General features: G+C 53.8%; 1 protein-coding gene across 2 annotated transcripts; it reads right to left on the bottom strand.

The window, feature by feature from the left end:
- Positions 1 to 8,832: 8,832 nt before the first annotated feature.
- Positions 8,833 to 11,843, bottom strand: NXT1 (nuclear transport factor 2 like export factor 1). 2 transcript variants are annotated; one of them, XM_089896523.1, is made up of 3 exons: positions 11,550 to 11,843; positions 10,896 to 11,168; positions 8,833 to 9,499 (listed from the first exon to the last, which is right to left on the bottom strand). In XM_089896523.1, exon 3 carries the CDS (start codon positions 9,438 to 9,440, stop codon positions 9,018 to 9,020), a length of 423 nt encoding a protein of 140 aa, XP_089752649.1. In that variant the 5' UTR covers positions 9,441 to 9,499; positions 10,896 to 11,168; positions 11,550 to 11,843; the 3' UTR covers positions 8,833 to 9,017. The 2 variants fall into 2 exon arrangements, with proteins under 2 accessions (XP_089752649.1, XP_022449901.1); XM_022594193.3 differs by lacking the exon at positions 10,896 to 11,168.
- Positions 11,844 to 12,661: the final 818 nt, after the last annotated feature.

Raw genomic sequence — 12,661 nt, 5'->3', positions numbered from 1 at the left:
GCCGCGGTGGGCCTGGCCCCGTCCCTCGCGGGTAGGGGAGGACCTGCGCATGCACGTCCCACTGCGGAGGCCATTCGGGGAAGTTACGTGATCCGACACACGCTGCCGCCGTACGCCTGGCCGGCTGCGCAGGATTGCGTCACCCACCGCGAACCACGGTCTGCGCCTGCGCAGAGCACTGTGCCGGCGGCTCTGCGCTTCTCGCTACGCGGCGGGGGCAGGGCCGGCCCACCCCGAAAGTCACGTGACCTGCGGGGCACGCACACCGTCTCACGTGGGTCCCGCCCCGGCTCCAGCCCATGGGCAGTACAGCAGGTGGGCGGGTCGCCGGATTGGGTGGAGCCCCTGGAGGAGCGGGGCGGAGAGAGAGGACAGGGAGGTGGAGGGGCGGGGCGCTGGAGGAGGCAGGAGGGGGCGGGGCGGCGGGAGGAGGTTGCAGGAGAGGGCGCGGCTCGTGGAGAGGGCTCGGCGCCTCCACGTGCCGCAAGAAGCGGTTGTTGGATACCCAGCAGCGCCTTGCAGAGTCGGCGGCTGTGTTCGTTCTGGGCACGCGGCAGGCGGGCGGGCAGTCAGGAGCTGAACCGGAGGCCGTCTGTACTCCGAGAGCCTCCGAGCCTCGGGCTCCGGCCGCCGCTCCCGGGTGTGTGCAAGCTGTCGGCCGTTCGCCGGCGACCCCAGGGTACGGGCCCTCGCGTCGCAGAGGCTTCACGTCGCTACTCCGAGCCTCCGTTTGTCCTCATTTCTCCCAAACGCCCAGCGGACCCTGGGCCGATCTCTCATCCGGTGTCTTCTGGTTCAGTTTATGCAGTGTAGACAACGTCCAGAAATGAGACAGATCCTCTGCGCAGTCATCATCTGGAACAGCGGTCCCCAACCCTTTTGGCACCAGGGACCAGTTTCGTGGAAGACAGGTTTTTTTGGTGGTGGTGGGGTGACGGTTCAGGCAGTAACGTGAGCGATGGGGAGCTGCATATGAAGCTTTGCCCGCCGCTCACCTACTGCTGTGCGGCCAGGTTCCTAACAGGCCGTGGACCGGTAGTGGTCCACGGCCCGGGGGTTAGGGACCCCTGATCTAGAACAACCCCTCTCTTACTGTCTCTGTCATAGCCTGTAAAGCATCTGCCTGAAGCGGCTGGAATGCAGTGTGGACACGGGGAGCAGGGCCGGGGTGACAGGGTCCAGGCCAGGAGGTCTCGGACAGCAGCCTCTTTTCAATGCTGTCAGGGGGGAAGGAAAGGGAGCATTTGAAAATAACTGTACTTACCATCCTTCAGCGTCTGTGTTTAGGGCTGTAAGCGCTTCTACAGAGTGGGAGGCCTTGCCCTGATGGACCCAGTGTCACTGGTAGAAGGAGCCCGGGGCCAGGAAGCCTGGAGGCCGCGTGGCAGAAGATGGTGCTCAGCTTGCCTGGGCCTGGCTCCTCCTCGATGCAGGGCACATGCCACCCGCCCTCCCTGCCACCTATGGTGATACCTGGCACTGTGCGCACCTGACCTCCCTGGGTGTAGTCAGCACACAAGCCAGACCTTGGGGAAGTGGGTCGGCCGCTATTCACAGTGGAGCCCAAACAGGACAAAGCAGTTCTACCATCTTTCCCGCCCTACTTTCTAGCTTCTGATTTGTACAAACGCATACAATCTCTACTTTCTGCTGCAGCTAAAAAACATGGCAGGACTCTGCTGGTTCCAGAACAGCCCTGCCCTCCTCACACACCTATGGGCTCTTCCTACCTCCAGGTGCACCCAGAAGTGGAGCCTGCTGTCACTCCCCATCTCAGGAGGATTTCCAGAAGCCATCTCAGTTCCTGGAGGCTGGGCTCAGCCCCAGGTGCACACGCTGAATTTAGTCTTTCTCCAGCCTAGGACTCTCCTGCCCTCCCTCACTTGGGGCCCCGACTTCCTCCTGCAAATGGATCTCCTCCCTGCAACTTCCCCCAAACTGGTCCCAAGTCTCAGGATAATAAGAACAGAATGTGCTTGATGGTTACAGAAGGTGGGTCACTACTACCCACCCCTAGTTACTAGTATTAGTCAGTTGTCACAAAACTCTGTGTGTGGGGGGTAGTATTATTACCCCCATTATACAGATGAGGAGACTGAGGCACAGGGAGGTTAGCCAACTTACCCAAGATCACACAGAGAGCAAGACAGAGCCAGGGTACAACCTCCACAGCTCAGCTCTGCGCAGACCACATGCCTCCCCAGCTACAGCAAAACAGAGCTGTCTCCTGTCAGATCAGGTAAACGTCAAAAGGGAACTAGAGAGGGTGTGATTAAGTAGCATCCTAGAAATTCCATGTCTGGTTTGCATGAGTGCAAAAGTGAACACTGAGAAGTTGTGGTTTCTAAGATGCTGGGGGGGACATGGGAGGACTTCTCACAAAAGCCCAGGGATCTATGGGCTTCCTTGGTGGCGCAGTGGTTGAGAGTCCGCCTGCCGATGCAGGGGACACGGGTTCATGCCCCGGTCTGGGAAGATCCCACATGCCGCGGAGCGGCTGGGCCTGTGAGCCATGGCCGCTGAGCCTGCGCGTCCGGAGCCTGTGCTCCGCAACGGGAGAGGGCACAACAGTGAGAGGCCCGCGTACCGCAAAAACAAAACAAAAAAACCATATATCCTCTTATCATGAGCATCACATTTGGATAAACTTAATCTGGCCACAAATGCTTTGAAATCAACTTTGCTTCAACACAGAATGTCAAAATAGGTGATGCACCGCTTTTTATAGAACAATTTCATATAAAACGTAACACCACTGCAGTCTTACTTTGTCACTAACAAGGATCCTAAGTGTTTAAAAGAGCACACGAAGTATTTAGAATGGGCTAGAAGTCCAAGTAGACGTAGAAGCAGCATATGTGGAAAAGAGCAGCCAGGATTCTGTGTTCTGCCCAAGTTAGTTAGCGTTCAGTGCTGAAAGGACTTCTTTATTTAGGGTCATAATAGCTTTAGTGATTGACCAATTGAAGAAACTGGATATGATTATTTTAAGTTTTATCTTCAGTTCCCTTTAGAAATGCTACCTGATCAGGTTCCAAGGTAGGAAGTACATCAGGCTATTCAAAGAAGCTTTGGAAAACAAGGGAAAAAACACCAACAGCCCAATGCAAAACTAACAAAGAACAAAGACAACTCACATAAGTGTACACATGGCAGAGACAAGAGAATACTATAAAAAGCAATGATAAACCAATGAATACAACAAATTGACCCAAAGTTAAACATAACCTGTGATGTTGCAGAAGTTTGCATGGGAAATGCAGTCTCAGGAGCAGTTGGAATAGATGTTTATCTCCAAGTAACGCCCTGTAGCCATCCTGAGGAAGTGGAGTGAACAACTTTCAGGTAATTATGTTAGTGAAAATTTGGAAACCATCTACTCGCCCAAAAGGAGACAACTGAATAATTTATAATATATCCATGCACATTTTAAAAAATGTTTAATGGAACTTGTGGGAATCATTCCACAATGTATATGTTTATCAAATAATCATGTACACTTTAAAGATGGACAATTTGTCAATTATACTTAAAGCTGGAAAAATGTTGAATTGTTTGATGCAATGCTCACTATATTATAATGAATAAAGAAGGTACGCTATTTTACCCAGGAAATGATCTGATTTAAAAGCAAATCTATAGAACCAGACCGGAAGGAACTCGCCACATCAAATTCTAAACTGCCCAGGGAAGGGGGGGGAGAAGCTGTGCCCCGCCCACCCGACGCTGAGGAGGGGCGGGGCTGGGGCCTCAGATTCCGAGGCACTCACCGCCCACTGGCTGTCATAATCTCAGATTGTCACAGTCAATCTTCCGATTGGTCCTGGGCCGTCGCCTGATGATGATGTCAGCCGCCTTGCGTGCGCACGGAGGCGCGCCTTAGTGGCCGGCGGAGGTACGGAGGCAGCTCTTACGTCCAGGCCTCGGGCTGGTGGTCGCACGATTTGGGTGGGTCAGCCCGGCCTTCCCTCCAACCCTCTGGGCGGCGTCGCGGCGGCAGGTCGGGCGAGGTTTTCTTGCGCGGTCTCGGCTGTGCGGTGCACTGCGAGGTCAGGTTCCGGTGGGTCAGGCCAAGCGTATTAGGGCAGCTAGGGCTCCATCAAGAGTCTGAGTTTGGGCACGTCTTCACCTGCCTTCAGTGTGGGCAAAATATCCGGACTTTACACTAACTTCTCACAAGCCTAGGTGGTGATTTTTAAATGTTTAAAAACATCCATTTTTGCGAGAACTCAGGATGTTTCAAAGCAGCATCTACTTGGAGACTTCACTGGTCAGGTCAGGCACAGGTTGGCCACTCTGTGGGGGAAAAGGCCACTCCTCGAGGTGCCCACAACTTGAATACCCCTTACTTCTGGCAGCGAAGACAGAGTCCTGATTCTTAAGTGAGCTTTTAATTTAAAAAACAAGATGGGCGCACTGTATAAAAAATGAAGTCCAAGGACATTCGGCAGCGAATGCCTTGTCTCCACGTTAAAACCCTAGAACCCAATCCCTAAGGGCAGCTGTCCTTACGTTTTTGCCAATCCTTCCAGAAGGTCCGTGCAAACAGAGCAAGCCTATATGGAATCTTTAAAAAACAAACAAACAAACAAAAAACCACAAAGCAGTTTCCTGATCTGTAAAATGAGGTTGAAAATGGTGCGAAGTACCTCGAGCAGTTCTTGGGATGTTGTTCTCGCTGCCTGTGACAACTGTTGTCAATATTCCACAAAGTGTTTGAACTTCATTTTCTGACTACCAAAGAAACTCAGAGATTGTTTCATATTCGTATCACGGATAGGTCTGCCTCTTCTTTTCAAGCCCCCTTCTGAGGGGCTGCGAGCCCCTGCTGTGCTGAAGTGCAGGCCTGAATGCTAGCTTTTAACAATCTTTCTTTGCGCTATAGAAGGCCCTGGTTCTGAAATTCTGAATAAAACCACAACAGGCTTGCGTGTTTGCGTTTGGCTGGGGGAGTGTTTGAGGGAGGGGACACCTGGTGGGAGGGGAGGGCCCAGTTGCCTTGGCTGGGCCTGCAGGAGAGGAGCGCAAGAAGAGCTGCAGCAGGCGTGCACACACACATACGTGCACACCATTCCTTAGAGAGACCGTGAAATAGCTCATCTTCAGGCTAAAGCAGGAGATTTAGGTTAAAGCCTTGTCCTTTCCCCTCCCACCTGGCCTTAGTTAGAAGGCAATGTTCACACTTCATACAAGTCACGGTAAATAAGCCGACTGACCCATCCCCTGTCACACTTGCCTCTCCGAACCGGGAGGCCACAACTCAACAGTAATTGCAAGGCCGCAAGCAGGACGGTGGCAGAGGACAGGCAGGGAGTGTCTTCATGTCTGGATCCAAGTTGCATCTATATTTACTTTAGGGTGGTTTTCCCGGAGAAGTTTCAAGCCCATCTTGGCCTCATTTCAAGGAGGAAGCAGGTGAGATCCTGATGTAAGCAGCTTTTGACAGGAAAGAGCTCTCCGAAGGGGCACCCTTTTGTCTTGTCACTTTAGCAAAGCTATATTGTCACTAACCTTAAACTAGGCGCCCGCATGTTCTACTCATCTCCTGCCCTAGCACACCTATCGAATTCTGATCACACAGTACCTTGCCTAACCTGTTGGTTCTTTCCGTAGATCAAAGAAATAAAATGAAGAAGAATTAACAGGTGTACAGATCTATTCCCTAACTTCCCCTCAGTAATGGCGTAAATAAACTGTGAACAAGACAGCATCTAAAGAAAAGATCACGCTGGGAATCCCCTGGTGGTCCAGTGGTTAGGACTTGGCACTTTCACTGCCGGGGCCTGGGTTACATCCCTGGTCGAGGAGCTAAGATCCTGCCAGCTGCATGGTGCGGCCAAAAAATTTTTTAAAATAAAAAATAAAGATCATGAGGAGTTGACAAGCCTGCACACTGTGGGAGATGGCTACGAGTCTGATACCCTAGCTCCGTGATTAACTGACATTACGTCCCCTTTTCTCTTTAAAACTTTCATGGGAGGGACTTCCCTGGTGGTGCAGTGGTTAAGAATCCACCTGCCAATGCAGGGGACACGGGTTTGATCCCTGGTCCAGGAAGATCCCACATGCCGCAGAGCAACTAAGCCCATGTGCCACAACTACTGAGCCTGCGCTCTAGAGCTGGCATGATACAACTACTGAGCCCACGTGCCACAACTACTGAAGCCCATGCACCTAGAGCCCGTGCTCCACAACAAGAGAAGCCACTGTGATGAGAAGCCTGTGCACCGCATCGAAGAGTAGCCCCCGCTCGCTGCAACTAGAGAAAGCCCACGCACAGCAACGAAGACCCAACACAGCCAAAAAAATAAGTAAATAAAAAATAAATTAATTTAAAAAGAAGAATTAAAAAAAAAAAACCTTTCATGGCGGAGCAGCATCTTTAGAGGTGGATTTCCAGGACACGAGTCTGCCTTCTCTCCAGATTGCCATCTTTCTGATCAAAACAACATTTTCCGGGGCTTCCCTGGTGGTGCAGTGGTTGAGAGTCCGCCTGCCGATGCAGGGAACACGGGTTCGTGCCCCAGTCCGGGAGGATCCCACATGCCACGGAGCGGCTGGGCCCGTGAGCCATGGCCGCTGAGCCTGTGCGTCCGGAGCCTGTGCTCCGCAACAGGCGAGGCCACAACAGTGAGAGGCCCACGTACTGCAAAAAAAAAAAAATTTCCATTTCTACCAACACTTCCCTCTCGAGTATTGATTTTCAAGCATTGAGCATCTGGAGCTGAGTTCAGTAACACTGATGTGCTTGGGAAATCGAGGAACAAGGTCTTTCTGCTCTCACCTCCTGATGGGCAGGACAAAATTCTCTCCTTAGGAGACGGCAGCGGGGATCTGTGCTTCATGTCAACCTGGTCAGTTCTGAGGCCCATTCCGGCTAAGAAGGGGCATGTGTCCCCTCTGTCGCCTGGGCCTGCGCCTAGGCCCCGGCCACACTCATTTCCGGGTTCCCAGCCACCTGTCTCCGGACCAGCATTCTTCTTTATCTCTGCACCAGTACAGTAGGGACCAAGCACCATGGCTATTCAAGTTGAAATTAACTAGAATAAAGTATACACCCAGTGCCCCTGTCACACGAGCCACACTTCAAGTGGCTGGGGGACATGTCCGCTCACCAGGCCCAGTGGGACAGCCTGATGCCCTCCTGCTCCCAGCACTAATGGGCCCACCCCACTCTGCTCCTCGCCTATTTCTAGAAGCCACCATACTGTTTAGAGTTTACTATTCTGTGGCAGAAATTGGGCTGAGGGTAGGGTAACCAGCTAGTTCTGGTTTTCCTGGGACTTTCTTGATCATAGCATTGACGGCCTCATCTGGGAAGCCCCAGTCCTGGGCAAACCAGGGTGCTCGGTCTACCCACAGAGTAAGTGATGTCTGACCGAGCTCTCAGTGGGATGGGGTCAGAGGGCAGTTCATGCCCTTCGGTGGAGACACCCTGATGACACGTGCTCACTTGTAGATAAGACAGTCCTGCATTAACCTAAATACCCCCGAAGCCTCAAGTGTTAGAAGGCTCTGTGCCTGGACCCCCTCAGCCGGGCTGGAGCCCCTCTGGCCTCCGTGCCCACCTCCATCACCCCTGAGTTTAGCCTTTGGAAGGGAGCATTCTGTAAGAGGAGTTGGCTGTCACTGAACCTGGGATCTTTTCTCTCCTGGGGCACTTGAGTGGGTTTTCTGAGGCCCCCAACACTGCTGAGATCTGGCCTTGGAGGATGGACCTCCTGCTCTGGGGGGGTTCTTGCTCCCCTAGCAACTCTATGAACCCTGAGGACCATGTCCACCTTCCTCTTAGTCTCTCCCAGGGGCCCAATCACCCAGCGCCCAAGACAATCCCCAGGCAGGGCTCCAGGCTCAGGCCTGCATCTCAGCCAGGGAAACTGACCAGGGCTTGCCCTTAAGTACAAGCTGTGCCCCGTACAGCAGCCTCTGTCCTGCCTCCTGCCCTGTTCCTGTCCCACCAGCTCTCCGTCCAATCCCCAGGGTCAGGGCCCTTTGCTCTATCAGAGGGGAGTGAGATCCTTCTTGACACAGCAGCAATGTCCACCTTGCCCAGCCATCCCCAGCGGACGCCACAGCCCCAGGGTAGAGGTCCCTGCTATCTGTGCAGCCTACACATCAAATTCCCCCATTCCTAATCCTAACCCACACCCCTAGCCCAACCTTTTGTCACAGATTCACCTGGGGAAGCCATGTGTCCACAAGATCTCATCTATTAATCAAAGGATGATGGAAACTTCTAGTTTTCTTCTCTTTCTTTACTTTGGAGAAATGCAGTTAGGGTTGGTCCTCAGGGTCAATAAAACCAGCATCCAATTCTGTTGCCCCCCAGCCCCACCTCAGTACTTCTTCCTCTTAAAAGTAGTTCTCCTCCTTCTCTTTGTAAGGGAGTAGTCAATGTAGCTGCTTCACTTACAAGCAATTATTAGCTAACTCCAGGTATCTCACCTGTTCTCATCCATGTAACTCCCAGCGCAGGTGCTAAGGGAGGGCCCAGCACCTCTTTAGGGGATTCTAATGTGCTCTAAAGTGTCTTAATGGACAGCTAGGTTGTTTTTGTAAAATGCCAACGCCAGCCCCACCCTCAGATATTCACAAGTATTTGGTCCAGGATGTGCAGCCTGGTGATTTTTCAGTGTCCCAACGGATTCCTGTGTGCGCAGGCTGTGAGCCCGGCTCCTGTACACCTGTGTGCACACCTGTGCCTGGGGCAGGTGCTCGGCCCTGGACCTCAGCCTCTGCAGTGCCTTCTGCTGAGCTTGTTGCCTTTAACGCTCCTTCTCTTGCTCCCCCTCCCCAAAACCTACCAAACACATCAGGCGAGGGGAAAAGAAGCAACGTTCATATTATCATTTTATTCGTCAGAATTTCCAGAGACAGGGTCTCTACTGAGCAAGTAGAAAAATAGAGAATTTTACTACTTTGAAAAGGCAGCTATGACAAACAAGTGTTCGCCGAGAAAAGCGCCCCTGGGACTCGAGGGAGCACAGGGTTCAGTCTGGGGGTATCTCCCCACGCCACTAGCAGGCCCAGTCCTGGAAGCGGAAGCAGTCGCTGGCAATCTTCCACACCGTGTTGCTGGGCGAGGCCTGGGCTGTCAGGATGAAGTTCTGGTTGAAGTCCCGCTGTTTGTTGCCCTCAAACTTCACTGTCCCACAGATCACCACGAGGACCGTGGTCTGGCTCGGGGTGGCTTCATCGTGAACGGGCTGGCAGTCTACCACGTTGATTTGGAACTCACTGGAAGGCAGCATCTCAAAAAACTCACTCAAGGACTCTTGTCCCGAAACGGCGTTGCCGTTCCACACCAAGGTGGCCGTGCCCATGTACAGGCGGGACAGCAACCGCCGCCTCTTGTCCATGGTGGTGTAGTACACGTTCACGAACTCCTCAGCGGCACGGCAGGCCTGGTCCACATAGGTCTTGAAGTCCACGGACGCCATCTCTGGCCCCGCTGAGGAAGACCTCCACCCAGGTGCTTCCTGTGCCTGGGGGAGCCGGGCTGTGGGGCAGGAAGGTGAAAGAGACCCTGTGTGAATGCCACTGCCCGTCCTGCCGGACAAATGAATATCCTCCTCCTCTGGTGGTGGCAGAACAAGTACACGTGGTGGAGAGATGATTCTAGGCGCACACTGGTGCTGACACCTGGTCTGACTAGGCCTCAGTTCACTCACTTTGAACGGGACCATCCCCAGCTGTGCATAACTGCAGCGTTGGATGAAAAGAAGCCGTGTACACCACGTGCTTGGTTAAAAAGCCTGAGACCCACATGGTCCGCAGTGGTGGCTATTACTATGAATTTTAACGGTTTCGTTTTATAAGCTGTAGTACAACTGACAGTGGAAGGCCGCTTTTTCTGGAAGCATGGAACAGCTGTGACTGCCCTAGAGAAGTGGGTAAAGGGACTTTCCTGGCGGTCCAGTGGTAAGGGCTCCAAGCTTCCAATGCAGGGGGCACGGGTTCAATCCCTGGTCGGGGAACTAAAATCCCACATGCCGCACGGTGCAGCCAAAAAAAATTAGAGAAGCGGGTAAAGACGCTGCACCCTGGGGAAGGGAAAAGTGGCCCAACAAAGGCCAATCAGTCTATCCTCAGCTCACCTACAGGGTCTGTGAAGGAGGAGGCAGGTTTCCTAAGAGGGTTAGAGAACAAATGCCATAAGGACAGGATGGGACCAACATGGTGGCTACAGTCCTCATGACGGGCTCTAAGAAGCTAAGCTGGTGCCAAGCTCCTGGGAGCACAGGGGAGCCCCGTGAGCCAAGGAAAGACAGGCCAGATGGAAGAAATTCTATGGGGTGCGGGGTGGTGGCAGCAAGTTAGAATTTCAACTGTAGGCGAAATGTTACATTTCCTTAAAAAAAGGGTCAAAAGCACAAAGAAAAATTATTATTACCTTTTTTCAGGGTATGGTACAACTATTATAGCTGTATTCTTTTTTGCACGATTAAAATATTTCACTAAACAAAAATCCAACAGAGGACAACATTACTAAAATAGTGGATGGGTTTAGATTTACAAACTTAAATACTGAATATTTTTTTAATTTCGACAACCTTAAAAAAAAAAAATCATCTTATGAAAGAGATAAAAGATCCCAGGCAGGGTTGGGAAGCAGTCAGGCACTCTTAAGGGCGGAGGAAGGTGTAGGCCTGAGCCTCCAGGAGAGAACTAGCCAGGCTGGGCGGGAGCTCCCACCTAGGAAGCAGCGCTGGGTGCCGAGCGCCGATGCGGGGTCCTGTCACTCCCTCGGGGACCTCAAGTCCAGCCTCCCAAACACTCACTCCAAGCTCCTATTTCCTGGTGTTTTACATTCGTACACCACGTCCTTTAATGGTCACCGAGAACGGATGAGGGTGTTACTGTAACAACTTCGCTAATGAGAAAAGAAAACTTACGTGTGGATGGAGGTCACACCCCTGATTTGTCACTACAAGAACTTGTTGCCGGTACGACGCGGTCCTCTCACTGGCTCCTGCCCTTCTGGGGTCCAGTCTGGGGCTCAAGGTTCCGGGATAGCCAGTTTGTCATTTCCCGCTGTGGGCCCGTCTCCCTCGCTGGACTCCCCATCAACCGGCGTCCACGCGATTCCCCAGCACCTCGGGCCTCCGCCTCCCGAACGCAGCTCAACCAGCTGCCCGCCCGGGCGTCCGCAGGGAGGGAGGTCGTTCCTGAGGGGTTGCGACCGGCCCAAGACCCGCTGCGGGACCAGCCGGCATCCCCACCACGCGGGGGCCACCTACCTGCGCTGGGGGGTACCGACCTACGCGGGGGTCACCTACTTAAGCAGGGGGCACTTACCTGCACGGGGTCACCTACCTGAGCAGAGATCACCTACCTGCGCTGGGAGGGGATCACTTAACTGAGTGGGGGGCACCTACCTGCGGGGTTCACCTACCTAAGCGGGGGTCATCCATCTGCGCGGGGGTCACCTACTTGAGCAGGGGGCACTCACCTGCACGGGGTTACCTACCTGCCCGAAGGGCACCTACCTGCGCTGGGTGGGGGTCACCTACCTGAGTGGGGGGCACCGACCTGCGTGGGGCACCTACCTGCGCGGGAGTGACAGCGGGGCGGCGGCCCTAGTCAGCACCGGACAGCATCGGCCTCAGTCAGCCGGGTAGGTGTGGGCGAAACGACCCGGGTCGGCGCAGGTCGGCGTGGGCGGCTCCGGTCACGCGGGCCGCGGCACAACGGACTTTTGGGCCGGGCCCGCCGAAGCTCCGCGCTCCTCCGCTGCTCGCCCGAAGAGGCCCAGGAAGAGCCGCCTCCAACGAACCCCTTCCTCCCAGCAACCGCCTGGTCCGGTCGGCGCCTCCGCGGGTTCCCGCGCGCAGCCCCCCGGTCCGCGCAGACGCGAGTGCCCGGCCTCCGCCCCCGCCCCGTGACGGGCAGCTGTGCCAGCCAGTGGGACGGCGGACCGCAGGCTAGCCCCGCCCAGGTGTGGCAGAGGCGGGGCGGCTTCCGGGAGAGACGCTTTCCCAGAAGACCACGGAAAATCCGCGCTCGAGTCTTCATTGGTCAATCTGGGTCACAGACTCCGGCTCGACGTTAGGTGGGGCGTCTGATTGGACGAAGCTTCGCAAGTCCCGTCCCCGACTCTCGGGGCAGGGCTGTCTCGCGGCTGCGCGAAAGCCGCCGGGCGTGAGAAGTTTATTGATGCCGCCGCGTTTTCAGGGTGTGTGCGTTCACCCCAACTTGGCTACGCTAGGGCGCACCTTTGTCTGATTTCCTAAGGGAAAGCTTGCTCTCAGTGTTCAGGACAAGTTTAGAAACTGGGTGGGCTCTTCCATATAGGCGACCCCTCCGCCCCCAATGAAAAGTGTGGATTATAAACAAGTTGCAGGCTAAGCAGAAAGGTGAATTGAACTCGCATCTTTGGAGACGTATTCACACTTTACAAAGCCCGAGCCAGTGAAATTGGAGTTTAATGTACAAAACTCCGAATCTCTAGAATGAAAATGAGAGTTGACCTGCATGTCCACTGGGTTGGATGTCGCACTGCTTTTAAGTTTCCTTATGTTTCCCATGTAAGCCCTTGTCATTTCATTCTCATAGCTTCGGGGGAGGTATCATTATTCCTGATTTTATAGACGAGGAGGCCGAGAGACAGAAATTAAATGACAGCCTGGAGTTACAGAGCCACTTCAGTCCTAGAAAAGCT

The sequence above is a fragment of the Delphinapterus leucas genome, chromosome 15 (assembly GCF_059928025.1).
Source record: "Delphinapterus leucas isolate spDelLeu-1000000601 "Yukka" chromosome 15, BTC_Dleu_Yukka2, whole genome shotgun sequence".
Lineage (NCBI taxonomy): Eukaryota > Metazoa > Chordata > Mammalia > Artiodactyla > Monodontidae > Delphinapterus > Delphinapterus leucas.
This window is presented reverse-complemented; position numbering and strand designations above follow the sequence as displayed.